Raw genomic sequence first — 24,436 nt, 5'->3', positions numbered from 1 at the left:
TAAAGGGTGACAAGAAAATGATCGGTATTTTAAAAAATCCAAAGAGCGCAAATAAATAGATAAGTAATACATACTGCATTCAGCTTAGGAAATCAGAGTTTTTTTCTAGTTGAAAAAAATATTTTCAACTTAAGTCAGAGGTCGCCAAAGTGGTCTATATAGACCCCCAGGGATCTATTTAGCATGAGCGGGGGTCGATCTGAGCCAGGGGGTCGATCCGAACCGGAAGGGTCGATTGTTCAATGGATTATCAGTATTTTTCAGATATGTGACAATTAGAAATAAAAGAAGAAAACTTGGAAATATATACAGGTAATCTTCAAAAATTGAGCGACGATTTTAAACTACGTTTTGTTGATTTGGAAAACATTGACATCCCTGATTGGATTATTGTGCCATTTTCTGCTCAAATTGAAAACGTGTACATCAACCTGCAAGATGAGCTTGCTGAATTATTATGGGGATTTGAAGCAAAGACGCTTTTTAAAAATTTAACAATAAGCAAATTTTGGACAAATATAAATATAATGCAAAAATATGTAAGACTTTACGAAATAGCTCAGCCATTTATGATAGCATTTCCAAGTTCCTATATGGTTGAAGCCGGTTTCAGTCACGTAAATTCAATCCTAACTAAGAACAGAAATAAATTAAATGTGGAGTTTCGAGTGGATTTAAGATTAAAATTGACCAATTTTGAACCCAATATAACGAACCTCGCAAAAAAAAAAAAAAAAAAAAAAAAAAAAAAAAAAAAAACACCAGGCACATCTATGTTATTGATTAAGAAGCAATAAATCCGCAGTTACTTTACTTATTATTTCTACTTACTTATAATTACTTATTATTTCATAAATATTAAGGTATTTATATTTCAACATGAATATATTCTTCATAAAACTATTGTTACCCTATGTACTATTACTTTAATAAATGTTCAAAATCATAAAATAAATGTACAAACACAGTATCCAATAGAGTTTTATTTCAATTAACAGAAAATTACTTTTATGGGGGTCGATGGAGATTTCGAAAAATTATGTAGGGGTCGATGATCAAAAAAGTTTGGCAACCCCTGACTTAAGTCAATAGATAGCTCTTTTATCTGGCAAAATATAAAGCAGTGTTTACTATAGCATCAGATAACTATAATATTTGAACCAGCATCTGTTAATTTTATCCTTAGATTACGTCAGGTTTTTGCTTAAAATGATAGTTATTATTGTAAAATTGCTTATGGTCTCAGCAACGACATTTCTTGATGTACAGTGTGCAAACATGGACTATCCTGAATAACTTTTGATCTAATGATTGGATTTTCACGTTCTAGAACTCAATTAGTGCTGACGATATTTTAAGTTTCAAAACTAGACATAAAAACGTACTTTTTCTAAATAAGCATACCTTTCTGACAAATTCGAGTTTCTGATCATCAACACAAGGGAGACGCCACAATCTGGGAAATATGGTCTCAATAGTTTGATTATACACAGTTATAAAATTCGTTCATTCAAAAATAATTTCACGCAAGAAATAACTTTTCGTAATTATTTATTATTTTGATTAGTAATAGTTAGAGAAATTTTGAATTGATGTTATTCAATTTTAGATATACAATTGTTATATCATTTTAAAGAGTAATTTTACATGACAAAATACAAAATTTAAGCGAAATCGGTCAACTAGTTCCTGAGAAATCGAATTAAATTTCTCATTTTAAAAATTCAATTTCTCAGAAACTATTCTACCAATTTAGCTTACATTTTGTATTTTGCCTTGTAAAATTACATTCATTAAAATTATGAAGAAAAGAAATTGCGTAACTCACAATTCAAAATTATTTAAACAATGTTAATAATAAGTAATAAATATTGACTAAGAGTTATTTTTTGCATGGAATTGCATTCGGAAAAATAAATTTTATAATTGAGTGCAAGAAAATTTCAATTCGCCTACGAAGCAATCAAGATGTGGCGAAATACGCAAAAAACGAAATTAGCATTAATTAATAAGAGTATTTGAAATCACCCTCTAGAACCATTAAGATTGAGTCCTAGAACTTGAAGAGCAGATCATTAAATCAAAAGTATTTTCTGGGTTGTCCGTTTATTTTTTTGTGCACTGCACGTCTAAAAATATACAATAAAAATATGTTCATTTTGTTTATTTTTGCTTTAACTCCTATTTCTTCCTTACTGATGAGAGGAGGAATTTTTATATTTTGATTTTATTAAATGAACCAAAATGTATTCTAGAAATTAATTTTAAAAAATATACTGTCCAGAACAGAATGCAGCGATTCTTACATTTCTATCCTTCTATTTTTTTATTATTATTTTTTTCAAATCATTTGTCATTTTGAGAACTAATGGAAGTGTGCAACTTTGAATAAATTGAAACTTTAAATGAATTAAATATTTATAAATTTAAACATGGCCTCTTACTCCTCAAAAAATTAACTCCTTTTACATTTTCAACATTTTAATTCATCGGCAGACTGTTCATCACTTTTCGAAACGCTGTCTCCCATTAAACAAAAAGAACCATATTACCCACTCAAGAAGCTATGCCGTAAAAATAAATAAATAAAAAAGAGCATTGCAAAAAAAAGTTCACAAAGAAAAATTCGAATTTCCCCCGTCCGACACGATTCTGTATGATTAGATACTTGTTCGAATCATTTGAATTCTGTAAAATATTCATATTGATTCGTTCTTTTCAGTCACACAAATAAGACGACGACTTACGAGAATCCTCGGAAGGAAACTGATGACGAGCCTCCACAGCCAAGGGAAGTCGAATTGATTCGTGATCCTCAGATGGGATTTGGATTTGTCGCTGGAAGTGAAAAACCAGTTATCGTTCGATTCGTCACTGAAGGTACACTTTTATTCTAAATTGAATTTTTCCTTTAACGTCATTTAAATCCTCACTGTGAATATGTTTTTGTTCTCTATTTGTTCAATTTTTTTTTTCCTTTAACTTTTCTATAATTGAATATTTAACTTCTAAGAAGTAGCTAGTAATTTTAAATATGCTTTACTACCAATCTTTTACTTATAATTGGATATTTAACAGCTTAGAAGTAGCAATTTTAGATGTTTTTTACAACATATTTATTGATTTCAATTTCCCTTTAATTTTTCTACATGAGAATACTCAGCTTCAGGGAAGTAGTCAGTAATTTTAGATGCTCTTTCCGTGCAATTTTTTAAAACTTTTCTATAATTGAATATTTAACATAAAAGTAGTAGTTAGAAAATTTAAATATGCTTAACCACCAATTTTTTTCTTTAACCGGATATTTAGCTTTTTAGATGTTTTTACAATAAATTTATTTAATCATTTTTTTTATTTATTTTTTAACTTTCCGATATATGAATGTTTAACTACATTGAAGTACTAAGTTAAATGTTCTTTCGTAACTAGTTTTTTAAACTTTTCTATAATTTTATTACTTAGAAGTAATGAGCAATTTTAAATGATTTTTACTACCAATTTATTTTTTTATACTTTTCTATAATTGGATCTTTAACTTCTTAATAATAGCAGTCAGTTTTAAATGTTCTTTGCTTCCAAAGTTCAAAACACTTGGCACAAATTATCGTGCAAGTTATTAAAGTTACCTAACTACTATTCTCAGTTATCGAAACATTTTAACAACTTAATTTGCTAGAGAACTGTTCGCTAAATTTTATACATAGTATGTTAGGCCACGTAATAATATCATATTTTTCTCCTTTTTTTTAGCTTAAAAAAATATCTCATTCATTCAGTACACTTTTTTCAAAAACTTGGTAACATATTTATAGGTCTACATCATTATCCTTAAATACAATATGTTTTTGAAGAGAAAAAAAATATTTTCAATTCTTGAAACACATTATGATATGACGAGCAACAAATGTGCAATAATGAGGCTCAGTTGGAGAAATCTAAGTACTTTAAATATAATAAAACTTCAAACGATTTGTTGTTATAGTTCTAATTTAGCAAATGAAATGTTATTTCAAATAGAAACTTATAAAATACATAAGTATGCAATAGTTTTGAAATTTATCACTAAAATAAAGATTTTAAATTTTAGTTTCAATTCTTAATGTCGCCCTTTTAAAGCGCAAATAAGGAAGTTTTCGATTATAGAGAAGCATCTTAATTTAAAGCAACATTTTGCAACCAATAGTTACGCTCGGAAACAAATTTTGTGTTGCATTCATAAAAATACTTGATCTTGCTTAATACGGGTGTGGGTATTTTAAATCCGAAGTTAATTTTGCTCTTAAGGCTACAAATTCGTTTGTTTGAAAAATGACGTTTTTAGTTTTTTTTCGAAAGCTTAAAAACGTTTTACGAAACTTGAAATGTTTCAACAAACTTCTAGGGGAGTTAAAGCACAGCATCAAGATTAAAATTTCCTGTGAACCCATGTCCGCAAAAGTCGCTGTATTCAGCTAGAGGGGCTTCCCCTATTATGAACTGCTCATGAGCACACGAAGAAACAGCTCATAATAGTTACGAAAAAAATCTGTTAGACTGTCGGAATTATATTTGAACTAAAATAAAAAATCCAAAAAAAGTAGTTTTAAAAAAAATTTCAGTCTTATTCAAAATTTTACAATAATTTATTTTGTAAATTAAAGAAATTTCAATGATGAATCTCTTAGATTTAAATAACTGCAAATAAGTGCAAATTTGAAAATTTATCGTTTGGAAGGGAGTCGTGTTTAGTAGACTTTAATGCAGAAAAAGTATTTCATACTGTATTTCAGAACCATTAATTATTAAAATGCGAAATATAATATCTTTCACTTATTTGGGCCTAAATTAATACTTAATAATGAAAAAAGTAGGAAAAAATATTTCATGAAAATTCTGCGTTAAAGAGTTAAATCAGCAAGTTCTTTCGAATCGAATGAGCAGTTGCTTCTATGTGATATAAGTAATTATTTCTTAACAAATGGAGATTCATGCAACTATCAGGCAATCTCTTTCTTATTGGGACTTCAAGAAGTGGTCCATAAAATAATTCCAAATTTATAATGCATAGAATTCAAATAAGCATTTTATAATTAGTAAAAAAACATTTGAAGTGGCTAACAATATTTCATCTACAATTACTGACAAATGTATTCGTCTAAGACTTGTTTTTTCCCCTATTAACAGCATTCGTTCTATCGAAGTTCATGATATCGAGGTCCGAGACTGCACTTCTGGTTGATTATTATAAAAGACTAATTAAATATTGCACTAACAAAATTTCCAATTCATTAAAAATTAAACTAATACTGATTAAAACCTGATTTGAAACTGCATAAGGCACCATTAAAAAAACATTTTTGAGCGATACATTTAAATTGCGATAATATAAACTTATAATATCATAATTTAATAGTATTAGATTGTAATTGTATTATTGTGTGTAATTGTATGGGAGAAATATAAACTTATATCGTAAATTAGATTAATCTCCTTCGTAAGTTAAAACTCCTTCGTATGTTTTTGCGTGGTCCTCATGAACATGAATTTGTTCCCGTTTATCAGGTGCCTGAAAATTTTCGTGATATCAAAAAATTCGTGTTATCGAAGCTTATATTATCGAGGTTCAGTACTATATTTCTGGTGGATTAACATAAAAGACTTTAAGTATTAATAAAATGCTAACAAAAAAATTCACTTCAGAAAAAACTAACCTAATACTGAATAAAAATTCAAAACTGAATAAGAAACGATTAAAAAACATTTCTTGAGGGGTATATTTAAATTATGATGAAATAAATTAATCTCGGGTATTAATGAGGGAGAAATAAATTTATATAAAAATCTAGATCTCGTTATCGAGTTAAAATTCCTTCGTTTATTTTTAGGTGGTCCTAATGAACATAAATTGATGCCCGGTGATCAGATAATGAAAATAAACGGTGAAGATGTCCTGCGTTCTCCAAGAGAGCATGTAATTGAACTTATTAGGTAAGTTTCTGACTCACATTTGAAACAAAGTTAAATATACATTTTCATTTATACCCATAAGATCAAATTTGTTTAAATTAAATTTTCTGGTCTCGATTCAAAATCTTTTGTTTCAATGAATTTATCTTAATTAAACTGTAAGCAGAAATAATGTATCTTTTTGACTAAATATTTCGCAATCAGATACTTTACAGCATAACCTTGATTTTTAGCTACATTTATAAATTTCCATAATATTTTATAATAACCCTTTGACGTAAATGGGACAATGGTGTTCCTTGTATATGTTTTTTTTCTGAGGCCTTAATTACATGCAAAAATATATTTTGGTATTTTTTTTAATTATAAAACACAGTCTAATAGTTACTAAAAAAAGTGTTCGATCGTCGGAGTTACGCTTGTACTAAAATATAAAATTCAAAAAAAGCAGCTTGAAAAAAAAATTTATTCATATTCAATAATGTATCAATAAGTGATTTTGTAAATTAAAGAAATTTCAATGATGAATAACTGTTTTTATGAAATCTAAATAACTGCAAATTTAAAAAATCATTGTTTGGAAACGAATTATGTGTTAAAGATTTTACCCTTAACGCAGATAAAGGCACCGGTGTTCCTTTGCTGTGTTTCATAACAGTAAATTATTAAAGTACTAAATATACTATTTTTTACTTGTTTTGTTTTAAATTAATACAAAATAATGAAAAAAGTATGAAAAATATGTTTAAGAAACATTTTGCGTCAAAAGGGTTTAAATTTTATTTTATAACCGTCGTTGTACGACCAACTCAATTTTGAGTTAAGGACTAAAAATGTCTAACTTTGTAGTTTTGAACCCAATCTAGAAGACAAGGGAACTTCAAGATTAAGTATTGGTGGAAATTTACCTTCGGGGAGGACTTTTTGATGGCACTAATCCGCATTTGTGTTTTATGGAGAGGAAAACCGCGTAAACCTCCCAAAGTTAGCCTAACGGCAAGATTACTCTAACCCATGGTCTGTCTAAAACTTCGGATATTTTTCATCAGCACTGTGGTCATTGCGAACCGTGTGGGAAATACGTTTCGACCAGCCATCGCTAGGATTCGATCCCGGGTCGCATGATTGGAAGGCGAGTGCTCTATCCCCTGAGCCACCATGGCATAATAACTCTCCTCCTCCTCCTTGTAATTAACAATAAGCAAATCACGACAATGTGATTGGCGTCTCAATTATCAATCTTACAATGATTGAACTTAGTACATGATGCACAAAATGATATTTCAATTGATTCACAGATTGCTTTAAATCGCACAATAAATTTTCACTAACAAAAAAGAATTCATTTTTGCTTTAAAATAAACTCGATATGAAAGTATTTTTTAATTGCTTTTTTTCTATTCCTTTTGATGGCTATGAATAAATTGTTTAATTTTATTAAATAAAGTTTTATAAATTATAAGATTTATTTATAATTTCATGAAATTTATTTTAGAATATTTTGAAATTTTTCATACCTTGTTTTTAATTTTAGATCCTGTAAACAAACAGTTACGCTTTTAGTATGTCAACCTCACACAAATAATGTAAGTGCTATTGAAGTATTCATTTTTAGCATGATTAAAATGGATTAAAATGGATTTAAATTTAATGGATTTCAATTTAATGGATTTCAATTTATGGTGAAAAATTAAATTAAAATGGATAAGTTAATGGAGGGTTAAATTAAAATGGATTTAAATTTATGGTGGAGTTTTGTTTAAAAACTTGATAAATAATACAACAATTTAAAATAACTTTAACTTTCTAGCCAGAAAAGAAAATAGTGATGATTTTTTTGGGTAATGATATTACTCTTAGAAGTAGCGTCACATAAAATTGCTTCATTATTTTTCTATTCTATATTGATATATTCTGTATAGATATATGTATTCTAAAATATTCTTATTAGCTTGCAAGTCAGTCCGACACACTTCTAATGGTTTCATATTTCAGTCACTTTCAAATATGATGAACTTTTTGAAAAGCGAACCTTTTTTTTTTTTTTAATTAATTATTATTCATTTCTCTTTATTTGCACCTAGTCTAACTCTTGTTTAAATTATTTTCAAAGAAATTTCATTCTAAACGTCAATGCAAACATTTTGTTTTTTCTTACTGGCTTACTATACGGACATTAAAGGTACTAAAAGGCTGACATTTTTAACGCTGTTTCCCTGACTAAGTACAAAAAAACTATTTTTCCTTTTTATTGTTACTATACAAAATGTCTCCTTTGTTACTATACAAAATGTACAGTAATTCACTATACAGTTACATAATTTTGGAAAGAGTCCTTACTGCCGTGCAATTGAAAAATCAACGTAAGCTACAAAAAATTAAAAATTGAGATTTTAATATATTTGGCTTCTTTGTATAGGTATATTACGAAAAATATTCGAAAATTAATTGTGTTTATGATTTTTTTAAAATTTTATTTTAGCGTTCATAGCATTAGCAATAGAAGGAAACTCGTTGTTAAATAACTATTCTCTGAATCAATCGTGACGCACTTACATTGTTTTTGTAATTGCAAGGCAAATATACACTTTTATGTATATATATACTCTTATATACACTTTTATACACAGTTTTAAATATACATTTTGGGCGAGTAACATTTCATGAATCTAAATTCACCCTACGTTATATTTTGAACTTAATAACTCATTATCAGGCCTATTCCATACTTTTACATAGCTAACAATTTTACGTAGTTATTCAGATTTCACAGACAGTAATTAGTCAGAGGGCAAAAGTAACATTTTTTACCCTTTTCACATGTTTAAATTTTGTTTAAAATATTTCTCAGTAGTTCGTTAGCAATCAGGTTAACAAATATTGCCTAGAGACATTGAATTGCGTCTTCTTTATATCAAATAAAAATAGACACATCAAAAGAATTTTTAGTCAATTAACGGGTCGAATTATCTATATGCCTATTTTGATAATGTAATGCTTAAAATAAATATGAAGCATTGACTTTTTCAGACAACAAGAAAGTCGGCTTTGCTCACAGCGGCAAAAAAGGCTAAGCTAAAAAATAATCCAAATCGAGTACGATTTTCGGAAGGTGTTGTCATTAATGGATCCCCTCTATATTCTGTAAGTTTCTATTTTTTTCATTCTGGAAATAATGTATAGTTATATCATATATAACATATAAATATATTTTGATAGCAAATACATATAAATTCCGGATCAAATCACTGTAAAAAGTACCTGCACTCAGGATACCGATACGCAAAATTCACTTTTGCCGCAGCATGTTACGGAACAAAGCATTTGATATACCATAAATTAAATAATTACCTTGAAATCACTGCTCTTTCAATTAAATAAATATTATTGTAAAAATTATGGTATAATATTTTACGATAAAAATGGATTTTACGGATGGTGCACCCAAAGTGCCGATACTTTATATTATAATTTGATCCAGAAATTTTTACAGTGTGGCAATAAACACCAATATTTACCTTATTGAAGTCATTGATTGGATAATTTTTCTGTTTGTTATGGTAACTGCTTATAGAACATTCTTATTTTTCAGAATTACAGTTCTACCCATTTAGTAAAGATACAAAGCTGAAAACTTAATTGAAAAAATGTTTTCAGCTCATTATCTCCCTCATTTATTAAGAATCACGATTAAACCTCCGATAACGATCAGATTATTCCTCAGAACGCACAAATGTTCGTAAATTTTGAAATTTCGATTGAAATGTCTTTTAGCAAAATAAAATGGTAATAGACCTTATAAACTACCTTGCTTTCTGGTATAATTTAAACAAAATGCTGGTACTGTATTGATAAGATTTGGATGACTGTTAATGGATGAATTCTCTCATAGTTTATTTCACAAACATACGATTATGAAAAGAAAAAAAGCATGAATGATGCTTTCTAGTAGAATTTGAAGTGTGTCCACAACGGCACACGCTTTCTTAAAATTGAAATATTTAAAACATTAAATAAAAAACATCGAATCGTAAGAATTCGAGACTGACATATATTTAAATCTTAGATATATTTTTTAAAAATATCATTACTTAAACTAAGTAAATAAACATTTATTGTTAAATAAATAATCCCAAGAAACTGAAGAGGTTAGATATTATTTGATTAAGTAACTTCATTGACTTCAAAAATATGCAGATAGAAGTAAAAATCAACACTCAAAAAATCCATTTTGAAGACATAAGTAAAAATAAACAACTGGCAAATATGGAGAATGTTCACCAATTTTATTAGCTCTTGAAACATGTTTACTTTTATTTCCACCTACGTATTTTTGAAGCCAATAAAGTTCTTTAATCAAGAATAATTTCGCGTATTTTTTTATTAATTATTATTTTGTTTTCGTTTCTTTTTTTTTAAACTTTATTTTATTCCGCATTCGCCTGATTTTGAGAATGGTGTGCTGGCACCCGTCACATTCTACATCCCAAACAATACAATCCCAGTTAAATGGGAGTTTACCGTTACATTTTTCATTAAACTGGCAAAAAATTTAATTCTACTACTTGTATTAATCATTAAATATCATTCGCGTTACATTAATAAATTTAATGATGTAGAGATGGAGAAAACTAAAATGCAGTATCATCAAAATATTCTAAAAATTCTTTTATAACTTCATTCGTTTTAAGTTTCATTACCAGTAGAAAATAAAACTTTAATAAAAATTTTAAATAATCTTTTTTGATGAAGAACTTAATTCATATTTTAGTTAATTGATTCAGTTAAAACCAAATTGAGCTTTATAATGTCAAAACAAGTCCTATATGTTAGTATTAACTCATTCTTGTTTTACAGCCATCTCCAAATGACTCATATGTTCCTTTCCTGCCAAATGTGCTAAAAGTATTTTTAGAAAATGGTCAAACAAAATCATTCAAGTACGACAGTACTACAACAATACAGGTAACAACCTTTCTCTACGTTTTATTCCGTAGTTATTCTCCATATTTTATTCCATAAAATATTCGTTCAATTCTTTTAATTGGATTTAAATGAAAATTAAATCTGATTATCAATCAGATTTTATATTCCATTGTTAATAAGCACTTATGAAATAGTTAAAAAAGGATTAACATTGTTTAAAAAAGTAGCAAAACTTTAAATAGAATATAAAAATATGTAACTTTGTCCTCCTGATTTTCCTTGGCGCAGTTTTTTATTTAATTGCTATTAGACACCAATGGAAAGATCCGAATTGTGAACCTCATTGATGTGAAATTTTATCCAAAACACGTTGATTGAAGGTTAGATTTAAAAATGCAAATATTAAAAAACAAATGACTAACTGCTCCAGTTTGTGATTATAGTAGTTATAGAGTTATTACTCTATAACCATGACAACCTTCATCTATGAAAGGGTACCCCGACATAGAGTCGAGTTAACATGTCTTATATACTAGTGTATTGTAGTTGTAATTTTGTAGTGGTAGATACGCTACAAGTTAAGAGCATTTTCACATGGAATGAAAAATACATAAATATTTGATATTATAAAAGTCTTTTATAAGAAAGACGCATAAATTTACATATTTTCTTAAATTTTTGCTAAGTAATTATGCTTTGCCGCACACAAGTATAATTACCAAGTTAGAAGTATTTAATTTCTTTTAAATACAACAATCAAAATAATGAATGCATTTGGAATTAGTGTTGGGATTATTGTCATCAATTTTTCTGAAAACTTCGAAAAACGCATGCGAGAGAACAAGAAAAAAATAGACAAACCATTTCAAGCAAAAAGTAACTCTGGCAGCAAGAACCAACTACTTGTAATAAACAAGTTTAAAACAACTTGAAAAGATCGTAAATAAGTTCACATAAATAGATAAATGATCATAACTATACAATACTGAACCACCAGAGTTAAAACACAGAATGAATTCGCAAAATGCAAAAAAATGCAGGTGAAATTGTAAAAAATTCACAGTAAGGAAAAAGAAAATTGTCTAATAAGAAACAAGATTGTCAACAACACCTGAGAGATAATGTAACGTCTGTTTATCTCTCAACTCCAGCTGTTCTTGACGATCTTGGTCGATTCCTCAAAGAGACGAATACTCTGTCTTCCTTACAGCAAAATGTTTATAATTACCTATGTTTTTTTCTGAGTTCATTCTGTGTTTTAACACAGAACAATATGCTTTATTAATGCATCCAAATGATCATATGTCTGCTGTTTATGTGAACTTATTTGTACTCTTTTCATGTTATTTTAACTTTATTTGCAGCACAAACAAACCTGATTTATTTCAGCACGTAATGAAACTTATAAAATTAAGCAACATATTCACGATAAGATAAATAAGAACCACTCCCCCTCGTAATGCTAAATTTATGAAAGCTAAAAAATAACAACGATTTAAAATAGAAAACAATATATTAAATTGGAATTAAAGTACTTCAAAAATTCTATGGCAGAGAAAAAAAAATTCTGATAAAATTACTGTACTGCACAGTAGTGATATTTATGTTGTTTTTTTTACAAATCAAATTGGTTTTTAAAATTATAGTTTTTGTTACCACACATTTAGCAAAAAATACAAAACTGAAAGTTAAACTTAACCAAAAAAAAAATAGTTATTATGCCATGCTCTAAGATATCATGATAAAATTAATAAATTTTACTACATTTACCAAATTTTATAATTTTACCAAATTTACCAAATTAAAAAAATTTTATCACAAATTATAAAAATCACATTATGTTGCTAAGTTTACCAAAATCATTAAAGAAGCGCTTCGGCACTACCGAGCTTTTTAGTGTACCCATAGCGCCAAAAACACGGTAAATTTTACCCTATTCTTGTAGTTTTCTTATTCTCAGAGTAGTAATCAAATTATTCTCAACCATTTTATTTTAAATTGCATTTCTTTAATATTTAACTTTAACTCTTTCAGGATGTACTGAAATCTTTGCAAGAAAAACTCTCCATCAGTTGTGTTGACCATTTTAGTTTAGCTACTGAGCATGTTAAGATCACTCGCCGGAATAGGTTGACAATTTTGGATCCTAAAGACACACTCGCGAAGGTGAGAATTTAAATGATTGTCTTGGTAAACAATGTTAAACATTTCACCAAAATTATAATATTTATGTTATTTTGTTAAATATTTCAACAAAAATATAACATTTATGTAATTTTGCTTAACATTTCAACAAAAATATTATATTTATGTTATTTTGTTAAACATTTCACCAAAAATATAACATGTTATTTTGTTAAATATTTCAACAAAAATATAATATTTATGTTATTTTAGATTGCAGCCAAACCTGGAGCACATCACTTACGCTGCGTTTTCCGAGTTACTTTTGTTCCTAGAGATGCGTATGATTTATTACAGAAGGATGCAGTAGCTTTTGAGTATCTTTATTTGCAGGCAAGTGACCATTATTTCTTGAAACTATCCTAACGTGATAGATATGATTTTGGGAACCAAAAGTTGAGAAATTTTATATTATGTACAAGTACTTTCCAAGTTATTACTTGAGAAAAAAAATTCAAAAATACGACTTTTTTCGAAATTTTATAACTCAGAAATTATTTGTCTAATTTTTTGTCAAATTCTTTACTTTTTTCATTTCAAATTGCACAGTTTTAAGGGATTTAAACGTTTTTGTATCATACCCTAAAATTTAATGTTTATACTTTTATTAAATGAAATAATTTTAAACAATAATTATTAAAAAAAATTTCGCGAAATTGTCTATTAAAGAGTTTCTAAATTCTGAGCAAAATTTCATTGATTTGCTTTAAAAGTTTCCAAGATATGACAAAAAACACGAAAAGTGAAATTAAAATCAAGGGTCCCATACTTTCGACAGCTATCCTGATACCACACTATTTGAGACACATTTTTTAGATTGCGGTTCCCCCTCCCCATACTTTGATAATCAAAAATCCGATGACAAAGAAAGCACGTTTTTGTATCTTAACCCGTAATTTAATTCATAATTAAGCACTAATTAATTCACTTATTTGAGTTTAACTTTTGAACGATTAAGATTGTTTTTAAAAACTTGATCATAAAAACAAAATTATTCGGGGTGTTATCTTTTTTATCTTCGAGTACATACCTAGAAAAATTTCTTGATTTGTACAACAGTACAATTGTACTAAGCTTTTATATGTGTCGAAAATGCACTGAATTAGGTTTGTTAAACATAATTCCGTTCTATAAATAATGACAGAGAATCCTTTATCCTACTTTTAGTATAGACAAAATAAAAACTGTATAAATAAGAATATATTGATTCAATGTCATCCCGAATCAAAACCTTAAAATAAGCAACTGATCCTACGAGGTTCAATAGTAACTACCAAATACTTAAAGAATCAAAAAATTGTCTTTAAAGCATTTCAAATATAACGAATTATTGATTTTCCCTTAAGTCGTAAAATTATTTGAAATAACAGACATATGGTAATAATTTAACCAATAGGGGAGAGTGGGGTCAATTGTAACATTTTTTACTAAACTATTTTTAACTAATAAAAAATCCAATATATTATTAGTATTAATTAACAGACGAGTAAAGTAGACTATCCTCTACTAGAAAAAAAAATACCTTATTTTAAATGTTATTATATTAGTTATCAAAAATTTTTGATAGTCGTGCACTTGTTACAATTGTCCCCACTTACGGGGTCAATTGTAACAGTTCATAAATTCAACTAAAACATAGTTAATTATACATATTATCATAGTTGTGATATATTTTTTATTGATCAAAATAGTAGTGATATTTTAGGAGTAAAAATAATAATGAGCAGAGACCTAAAGGGTTAAACTTTTAACTTCAAGGGGTTAAAAATTTTAATTTATGCTGTGAAAGGTGACAATTAAAATAATGCACATGCAACATAATATAAATGCTATAGGAAACTATTGGTGGTTCTTAAAGAGTTAAGTAATGGTTAGTAAACATAAGATTATTTATTTTCAGCTGTTACAATCATCCCTTTACTTATTGTTACAATCGTCCCCAAGACGCCATTTCAGCCTCATTTGTTAAAAACAATGAAATGCAATGTGTCCAATTATATATTCGGTTAATAAATTTTATTTGTTTAAACAAATTTACTTTGTTACAATATAATATTCTAATACCAAAAAAAGTACTTACGTAGCGTGAAAATATCTTTGTTGATCTAACTCTTTCAAAAGTACATAAAAAGGGTTGCCAGCAGGAGTGTACATGTAGATTTATTAAATACACCTTGCGTGCCACCTAGGAACCAAATCTAGAACCCGACACTCGAAATTTTTGCTCTGCTACAATCGTACCCTGTTACAATTGACCCCACTCTCCCCTACAGTTGAAATTAATAATACTTTAGTTCTCGAAACACAATTTTATATACTTAATTTTCATTCTAAAATCTGAAAATAAGGTACCCATTTTTTAAACCGTCTGTAAATTTAAGTATTTTATCAACGTTTTGTCTTTAAATCTATTTTTCTTAGTTATTTTTTTTCTCCTGGCCGTCATTTTCTAATAAACCTTTTAAATTATAACTAGATAATTTATTTAAGTATAGCATGTTGCTTAAATTCATGAATTCATTCACACTTGAATATTGATAAATATTTTATAATTTTTGAGTGTCAAAATAACTTGTTTTCAAGTAATTTCAAAATATTGTGTGTGTTTTTTTTTTGTTTTTTTTTGTTTGTTTTTTTTAAATTTAAAGAAGACTACATATTTAAATTTTCTTGAAGTAGAACAGTTTTGAAAAGAACTTATTTGACAGGCTAAAAAAGTTGTTTCAAATCAATATCATACTTCTTATGACTTTTATCGTAAGCACAAGACATCATCTTTTTTTGTCTTCAAATTTCATCTCTGAAAAAAATAAAATTTGAAAAGTTCTTTGCGTTGTTTTACAAAAGTGGTTCATTTTAAATAATGGCTGTGCTTTTGTTTAACTCTTGAAAAAATTCAGAATCCTAAGTAAAATTTTAGATAAGTTCTAGAAAGTAGAAAAAAATATATACTCACAATTAAATACAAACCATATAGACTCATTAACAATGCAGTACTACCAAAAACTGAATTGTTGCTATATATTCATGAACAGTGACTTCTTTTATGTTGAACGAGCAGATTTTAAAATAATTGTTGTCATATGCCACTAAGGCAGGAAGGTGCGCTTCTTTTTGTTTTCCAGAGGCGCCATCTATGGCCAAGAATTGCAACTTTTGTCACACACGTATGTCACAGCTCGTTTTACAGGGAGGACACATTCATACATCATTCATCCCCAGATCTTAATTGTGATTTGAACCAGAGCACGATCAATCCCCGATCCAGTACCCCCAAGGGTATTGATTTGTTCTTGGAACTTGACTAATTTTGTGACCCCGACAAATTTAGCGTACACAAGTCACCATTTTGTATACAGGGTGGCTTCAGCTGTCGGGGATCGAACTCATGACCTCTTAGACATGGACCCAACATCCTATCAACCAGGTTATCCTGCCCCTTTCAAAATAGTTAAACTATTTAAGTTGGAGGGGAAATCACAATTACTATTATTTAAGAACAACCCTTTTCCTATAAAAATTCTGAACCCAGATATGAGTGCATTGATGTCTTTATCTTTAATAAATATTCCTATAAAATATTCATGTTTAGGTCTAATGTTTTAAAAATTATTTTTAAAATCCTACAGAAAGGCAGCTTCCATCTTCATTAGTTTGCTATGAATATAATTTTAAAACACCCACGCGTCATAGCATTGAAAATATACTTAAATAAGCGATTTCGAGAAACCACTAAATTCAAAGTAAAAATATAAAAGTGCAAAAAATATAAATGGAATGAAGATCAAAGAGATGGATATAAAATATTCATAAAAATATTTTTATTTTCAAATTATTTTTCAATTTACATTTGTTCAATGTAACGAAAAAAAATGCTTTTATTTTGAATTCAAACTTTTTTTCTGTTTATTTTCATGCATTCGCAACTGTCTTCTCTTAATGTAAAAGCGCTTCTTTTAGATTTTCTTTAACTACAAACTAGACATTTTATATTTGTCTGTATTTTTTTTTATGAATATTTTATTAAAAATGACTGCATATATTTCCACTTTTCTGACGATAGTAGGAAAAAGACTTTTTTACATTCAAAGCTTGTTTATAAATGTTTAAATTTGTTACGTATCTTTCTTGTCAACAAACATTTATATAAAATTCAAACATTTCGGTGGCTTATGAATTGATATTTTTTCCAGAAATTATATGATTAAATGAGATGATGGTTATAAAAAGTATTTAAATATTTGATGAGACTATGAAGTATTTTACTAAATTACTTAGAACTGTAACTTTCAAAGGAATAGTTTTATTTATTATTACATTGCTTTCTAAAATCACAAATAGTACTGTAAAAATAATTAAAAAATTTAAACCCGAAAAAATTCAGGCTTGCGGCAAGCTGCTAAGTACCCTCCTCATAGTAAATGGTCAAAAGTTTCAAATATTCACGCGTTTTGACAGGAAAGGGAAATGGGAGAGAAAGTTACATTATGCTATTCAGACATATGAAGTATTGTTTCCAATGTAGTTTTTCAACACTGAATTAAATGAGGCCAATTCCGAGACCGTAGAATTCTGTAACTAATAGTTTAGAAGTTATGGGAGTTTTATATACAAAAGGTACAATTTTATACTATTCTCTATTAACGCATCCGACATTGCTATCCGAACAAGTAAAGCATGGTTTTCTATGTTCTTAAAGTTTTCCCTGAATTAAAATTTTGCTCAAGAATTAAATTGTCATGCCTGAACCAGATATTTCATCTTGATTATTAAGGTACTAATGAAATACGTGAATTTCTAGAACTAAAATTATTTTTATGAGTAGTTTTAATGGTTACTATAAATCTGAAAATAGTTGCATCGATCATTAATGTGTGTTATCCGGTACTAAATACTCTGTACCGGTTCTTGATACTAAGAACAGGGTCTGGGTAATGAATCTTTTACCGGGTAATTGCCAGATGCACGTCTAATTAAAACTACGTTGCTAAGGATTTTACGTATTTATTCAAATTTTGAATTATCTTTGCTGGTTCTCCTTTCTATTGTACAGATTTCGCAAAAAAAAAATACATTTTCTGTAAGTATTTAAAAAAAGTAATTATTAAAAATTTGTTAACAGTATGAAGCAATATGAGTTAAAGTTATCAAACAATCCATTGAAATATTTGGGGCAAACGCTTTAACCTCTAAAAACTTGTAACTCGAAAATCATTATTTTGAAACTATCGATATCTATACTCAAGGAAAAAAATCGTTTAACGTTCAATCATAATACCTCCCGAATTTACTGAAATCTACGTTAGGTGTTAAATTGAGTCTTTACTGAACTATAGTACTCTATGCTCGAATTTATTACGGTTTTATTTGCTCCATAATTTGGTTAAGCATGACATATTTAGGTTGGACAAAATTTGCACGTGCACGATATTATATTTCCACTCGCTTCAAACACTGTTATAAATCAAATTTTAAAAAAACTAATATATGTTGTAAACCAAAAACAAAACGCTGTTTTAAACCATAAAAAAAGCACACCAAAATCATGTATCAAGAAGTTTTAAACCACTCTTAAAAATTCTGAAGTATGTTTAATTAAACTGTCATTCAAATTTGATATTTTCTTATTATGATTCCTAACTGAACAATGCTATCGCACTTTTTAAATTTAATAACCTGTTGGTAGGATGAAACTTGAACTGTCGAGATTTAAGCGTTCAATTTACGCCTTATTTTTTTTTAAATTTGCTCTAAATTACTGTTAAAATTACCGATGCTCAACGTGCTTCAATAGCTGTTATAAAGCAAAATATTTCAAAGCATATCAAAATCATGTACCAAGAAGTTTTGAACCACCCTTAAAAAATTTTGGAGTATATATACTGTCATTCAAATTTGCTTTAACCTGATTATGACGCTAAATTGAACAATAATATTCCCCTTTTTAAATTCAATAGCCCGTTGGTCTAGTGAAACTTGAATGATCGAGATTCAGGAGTTAAATTTACGCCTAATTTTCTTAAACAAACTTGTTCTATATTACGGTTTAAGTTACCGATTTAATGCTTTAACATTGACACAGTTTTTCTAAGAATATGCTAAAATCAATAGATTTGCTAGAGTTATTTTTGAAAAAAAACTAGAAATTCTATAATGTAAACTCTCCCAAAGATTTATTTTCAAACTATGGTCAATGTTTTTTTTCCTGAAATATTTCTTTATTTTCTTATTAATTTGTACTATAATTACAAAGCTTTAGATTAGAGACTTATATTTTGATAAATCTTCGATTCAAATTGTATCAAGAATATGTCTGCAAGTTACGTTTCAATGATAATATACGCTTAACAAAACCAAAAAGTAGACGTTAAAATAGTCTTTGATAGTTAACAAATAAACTAAAAACTGTTTTCTACCCTTCTCAAGTAGCAATTATTTTTAAGGCGTCATAAACTAATATCACAAAATAAAAAAACAAACAAAGAATTATAAGCAGCTAATTAATTATTAATAGTTGTTAAGGAAGCGGGAAAAAAATTTAGTCACTCTTCAAAAATAAAATAATAACTTTCAGGGGCTGAACTATGATCCAAAAAATAAAAAAGGCTTAAATTTATAATAGTTATCACATTTTTTATAAACAGAAAAAATATATCTCCCCTTTCTTAAAGAAAAAAAAATCAGGAGCTTTGCACATAAGTACTCTTTCAGCTTAAATATATTTTAAAATCTAAAAATGGTAAAATAAATTAAATTTTCAAATCGAGTCTTTTGTTTAACTGTTTCAACGAAACGCTGATCGTAAACTAAATAGAAACTAAACTATAAAAAGCTCAACCGTAAAAGCTTCTTTATTAAATATTAATTAAAACAGAAAGTAAGCATAATTGAAAACATCTTGCTCATTAACTCTAGAAGGTATCGCATTTGCCTAATGTAGATTTTCAAAAAAGTAGTAAAAATAGTGTTTGCAAAAGTATAATTTCTAATTAATGAAAAGATTGCTTTTTTGAAATTTTTAGGCTTGCGAACTAATCAATTTGAAAATTGCGTATATGAAATGTTAATGAGGCAGACAGCAATAAGTAAATTTTTAAAAGGGTAGACATAGGCTTGATATAGCTAATTACAATCACAGTGGCTTCTTTTGTTCGATGTAAAAAAAACATTGCTTTAAATAAACTCATTTTCTACACAAAGAAAATTAACTATGTACGAGCAAATATAGTTTTTTTTTTAAATGTTAACTGTTAAATATTAAAGATCGGATTCATATATATTCTAGAGGGTTTTTTTCACATATTTGATATCTAATAATTTGAAATAATCTTTAACATTAAATTAGAAATCGGAAAAAGAGTGATTATTATCTATTATTATTAGTTGATTTTTCAAATTCGATTTCTTAGGAACTATTCAACTGATTTTGCTCAAAATTTCTATTTTGAGATATACTATAATCCTGAGATATAGTATATCTCAAAATAGAATCCATTAAGATATCTCAAATCCATTAAGATATACTATAATCAATTATGTACATTTAGATATACCTATCTAAATATATTAATCTTTTCCTGAATCTAATCGCAATTATTCTGTAAAGAGTACGGGCCTTCAATTCTGACTCATGTCTTCATATTTCTTTAAAAATATTTCAAAATCAATTCTGTACCTTTAGTAGTGTTTACATCATGCGATTTCTCATACATATCTTTAAAGTTTTTAGAGACTTGAAATTTAGGAATAAATTGCAAAAAAAAAGTGCTTTTAAACACCCTAAGCTGAAAAGAATATAGCTATTAACATGAAACTTGAGTATCACTTGCTTTGGTTATTATTTGCAATAACTGCACAAAATTTCGTAAACCTTGCATGAATACTCATTAAGATATGGACATTTTTACAAAAAAAGAACTAATTTTTTGCCTTACGTTTTCTTACTATAACTGCAGAATTATTCAATAAAATTAAGCAAAATTTTTAGAGTAATTTTTAATTAATAACAAAAATGTTATAGTTTGTAATCTATTATATATAATTCTCTTACGTGGCTCCCAAATTTTGGCTGTATTTCTTTTCCGTCGGTGGCAACGTTTGCTTTGTTTTGAAAACACCAAAGCATTCTGCCTTTTAATGATGTGTTTCTGATCTAATATATATAATTCTCTTACGTGGCTCCCAAATTTTGGCTGAAGTACTTTGTGCAACTAAATAAGATTCTTTTCACAACAGTTAAATATTTACTTTATTTTCTTCATTCATAGAGAAAAAACATTTCGCTAAAAAAATAACGAATTCTAAAAGAAATAAAAGTAAATAACTTAAAAAATAAAAATGCTGCTGCCAGCCATAGAATTTTTTGAAAGTTAACTTAGCAACATAAATCAAAATGACATAGAAGCGCAACTAGATCAAAATTATGATACCTGGGCGCTTGACGTAACAAATCCTTCAATTCTAAAAGTGTTGTATCGCCAAATGCCCAAATTAGCAATTGTGTTCTTAAAGAAATTCTATAAAAAATTTTAAATAAACAACCTACTTCTACAACTGCTTCTTGAAGAACTTGGCTCATTGATTAAAAATATTGTTCTAATTTTACAATACTAACTTTACTTCTACTTTCATTATTGCTATGACCCTCTTTCATTACATTTTAAATTTGAGGACTTTAAGTTGTTTTGTGGTTGAATACTGACATTTAGAAATGTGTACATAAAAAAAAAATAATATTTAGAGGTTGAGTTACCTCAGAAAAATTTGAATTGTTAGCTATGACTTAAACAAAAAATTTTATTTTAACTGACAAATACTATATTATAATTTTAACTTTTTCTATGACTATACTCATTTTTTTTTTCTCTTTTCTTTGTTTTTTATACATTTTATATTTTTGTGATAAAATTAAAAAAACTTATAGTTGTTCTGCTTCTGAACACTGATGAAAACACAAAATGATGGGCTTCATCAACCATCAAAAATATATACATTTATTTTACAAATTCCATATTATTAAGGTGGCGCCCTTCAGAGAATTAGAAATACAAAATTATCTTCATCAAAGCCGATGCTTTACATCCAGCGGCAGACTACTATTTCATATTGTTTTACAACACATGGCCTTAGCCCTCTGGTGGGAAAGACTTTAAAACAAAACTTACAACAGTTACTTTTCTCAACAACTGAAATTTAGAATAGTGTGATTAAGAAAAATATGTGAACTGTTTGCAATTTCAAATTAATATTGAAATGTACAGGTTTAGAATTTTCTACAGTGAAAAGTTTTCGGAACTTCAGTATTCAAAAAAGTATTCAAAAACTAGACGTTAGGAACGTATCCAATGAGCGAGCAAATCGAGCATTGGATTGCGAAGCTATCCGAAATGAACTGCGAAATCAGTTCCGGGGGTTGGTGAGCGCCAGCGAACAGGGAGCGAAGCCTCCTAGTTTTAAAAGAACTCTTTATAAACTGCTGAAGGTATGAGCATTTAAATGTAATCGTTTTATACAGCGCCGGCGCAGAAAAAATTCACAGTTTTGTGTTGAATCGTATTTGATAACATATTTAAAAAATTCGATTTAAATCTCTTTTGAAGTTTTAAAAGTTTCTAGCGAGTATAGAAGTGTTTCCATAATTTTATCCAACCCCTGTACCCGAATAAGCATAAAAATTAGCCATTTCGAGAACGAATATATTTTTACTTTTATTACTTCCTTTTACAAACTTAATCTTATCTCAAAATTAACTTTCTTAACTGAGCAAAGTCACAGTTTAATACATTTTCAACGTGCTTACTCCGCGGAAACAGAAAGTCTCTAGCAGGAGAGCGTTCATATTATTGTACTTTAAAGTCGAATAGTTGGAAAGAGACGAGATAAATCGGGTTTCTTTTTGCAATGTCACCGAATGAACGATGAGAATTCTCTCATGTGGAAGCATTCTTCCATTAATGGCACCAGGTATCTTTCACAAATGATAGTCTTCCATTTCAAAGTTCTATTTTTCTTTTCTAATACTCTTTAAACGCATCAAAAATCTTAGTGCTTCGGAGAGTACGTCAAAGATGGGTTATAGTTTAAATAAATTATACCTTTGGTGATCGTTTGTTACACGCAGTCACCAAAGACCTAAAACTATGCAGGTAGGTTTAAAATTATTTCCAATAAATAAAAAAAATTCCATTGCCCACCTAGAGAATGACCTTTTGTCATACAGGCTTCTGAAGAGCAGATTTGTTGGCCACTCTTTCAGGGGGACTATATTGAATGGGCCAACGTTGTTCTCCCAGTAAGGACTGATAGTACAGAGAATGAATGAACATTCATGGTTTGCCTGGGATTCGAACCCAGAACCTCTCTGATGCAAGGCCAGTTCCTACACAGGCCGGTCAGCATAAATAATAAATACAATTAATATGTAATTTTAAAAATTGAGTTTTTTTTCTTCAGTTGACTAAAAAATTTTGTCAGTTTTAATAAGAAAAACTTAAAGCGCATCATTTTCAAAAGAGGAGAGAATACTTTTTGGTTTTGCTTGTAGCGATTACGAAACGGTCAAAACTTGTATTGCCATTCAACACAGAGCTCCAGTGAACAATGGAGAAATCAAGTTAATCGGAAAGTGATCGTAAATTTGTTTACAATAAATTCCCGGTCACGATAATATGGCGATAAATTCTACTTGTTGTGGTCTGGTAACAATTGAAAATCGTATTCAAAATCGTATTTTCAGTATTTCACATTATTGTTGGTTATTATTGGTTTGATATTTTATACAGACTACCATGAATACTAAATAAAGATCTTAAAACAAGCTAGAAAAATATTCTGTAACCATCACAAATAGTGCAGCTTGAAGTGTTTCAGTATTTAAGATCCATAGTTTTGTGTCGAGTGGTCAGCAATCACCTTGGTTCCGTGTTGCATGCCAGATACCCAGTGATTATCTCTCAAATAATCGCTCAGTATTTTGTTTAAACATTAAAACTTACTGAAGTAATTGTAGTAAGAAATTTACAATTATATAATTTCAATTTGTGATGTTTTAAATTTAAGCGGTTTAATTTTAAGCAAATATTTGTATAAATGAATTCAGACCGTAATCATACAGGAAAATCAGATCAACTTTATATTTGAATTGTATAGAATTTTTCAGTGATGAGATGTTTTTCCTTCCAGTGTTGCAATGATGTCGTGGAAGAAAGATTTACTCCAGAACTGAAGTACGACATCGCTTTGCGTCTCACTGCTCTCAATATTCAACAACATTGCCTTAGTAATGGAATGCAGGGAAAAATTACAGTTAAAAATGTCGAGTAAGTCATTGGTTATGGTATTCTGTACTTTGGTTCACCAACACTTTAAAACATCGCAGTCC

The 24,436-nt window shown here is 28.3% G+C and overlaps 1 protein-coding gene across 4 annotated transcripts in view; it reads left to right on the top strand.

Annotated features, from left to right (window-relative positions):
- The window catches only part of LOC107455815 (uncharacterized), a 417,369-nt gene that overhangs the window by 373,839 nt on the left and 19,094 nt on the right, over positions 1–24,436 (top strand). For all 4 annotated transcript variants that reach the window (XM_016073529.4, XM_071181347.2, XM_043047119.3 and 1 more), the window contains 8 exons: positions 2,723–2,880; positions 5,865–5,967; positions 7,481–7,532; positions 8,977–9,090; positions 10,804–10,911; positions 12,907–13,038; positions 13,270–13,389; positions 24,238–24,374. In XM_016073529.4, the coding sequence (XP_015929015.2) occupies positions 2,723–2,880; positions 5,865–5,967; positions 7,481–7,532; positions 8,977–9,090; positions 10,804–10,911; positions 12,907–13,038; positions 13,270–13,389; positions 24,238–24,374 (924 nt within the window). The remainder of the gene's footprint in view (positions 1–2,722; positions 2,881–5,864; positions 5,968–7,480; positions 7,533–8,976; positions 9,091–10,803; positions 10,912–12,906; positions 13,039–13,269; positions 13,390–24,237; positions 24,375–24,436) is intronic.

The sequence above is a fragment of the Parasteatoda tepidariorum genome, chromosome 3 (assembly GCF_982258835.1).
Source record: "Parasteatoda tepidariorum strain Cologne lab strain chromosome 3, Ptep-v5.0, whole genome shotgun sequence".
NCBI classification, from domain to species: domain Eukaryota; kingdom Metazoa; phylum Arthropoda; class Arachnida; order Araneae; family Theridiidae; genus Parasteatoda; species Parasteatoda tepidariorum.
Note: the sequence above shows the minus strand (reverse complement) of the source record. Positions and strands in the feature narration are given on the sequence as shown.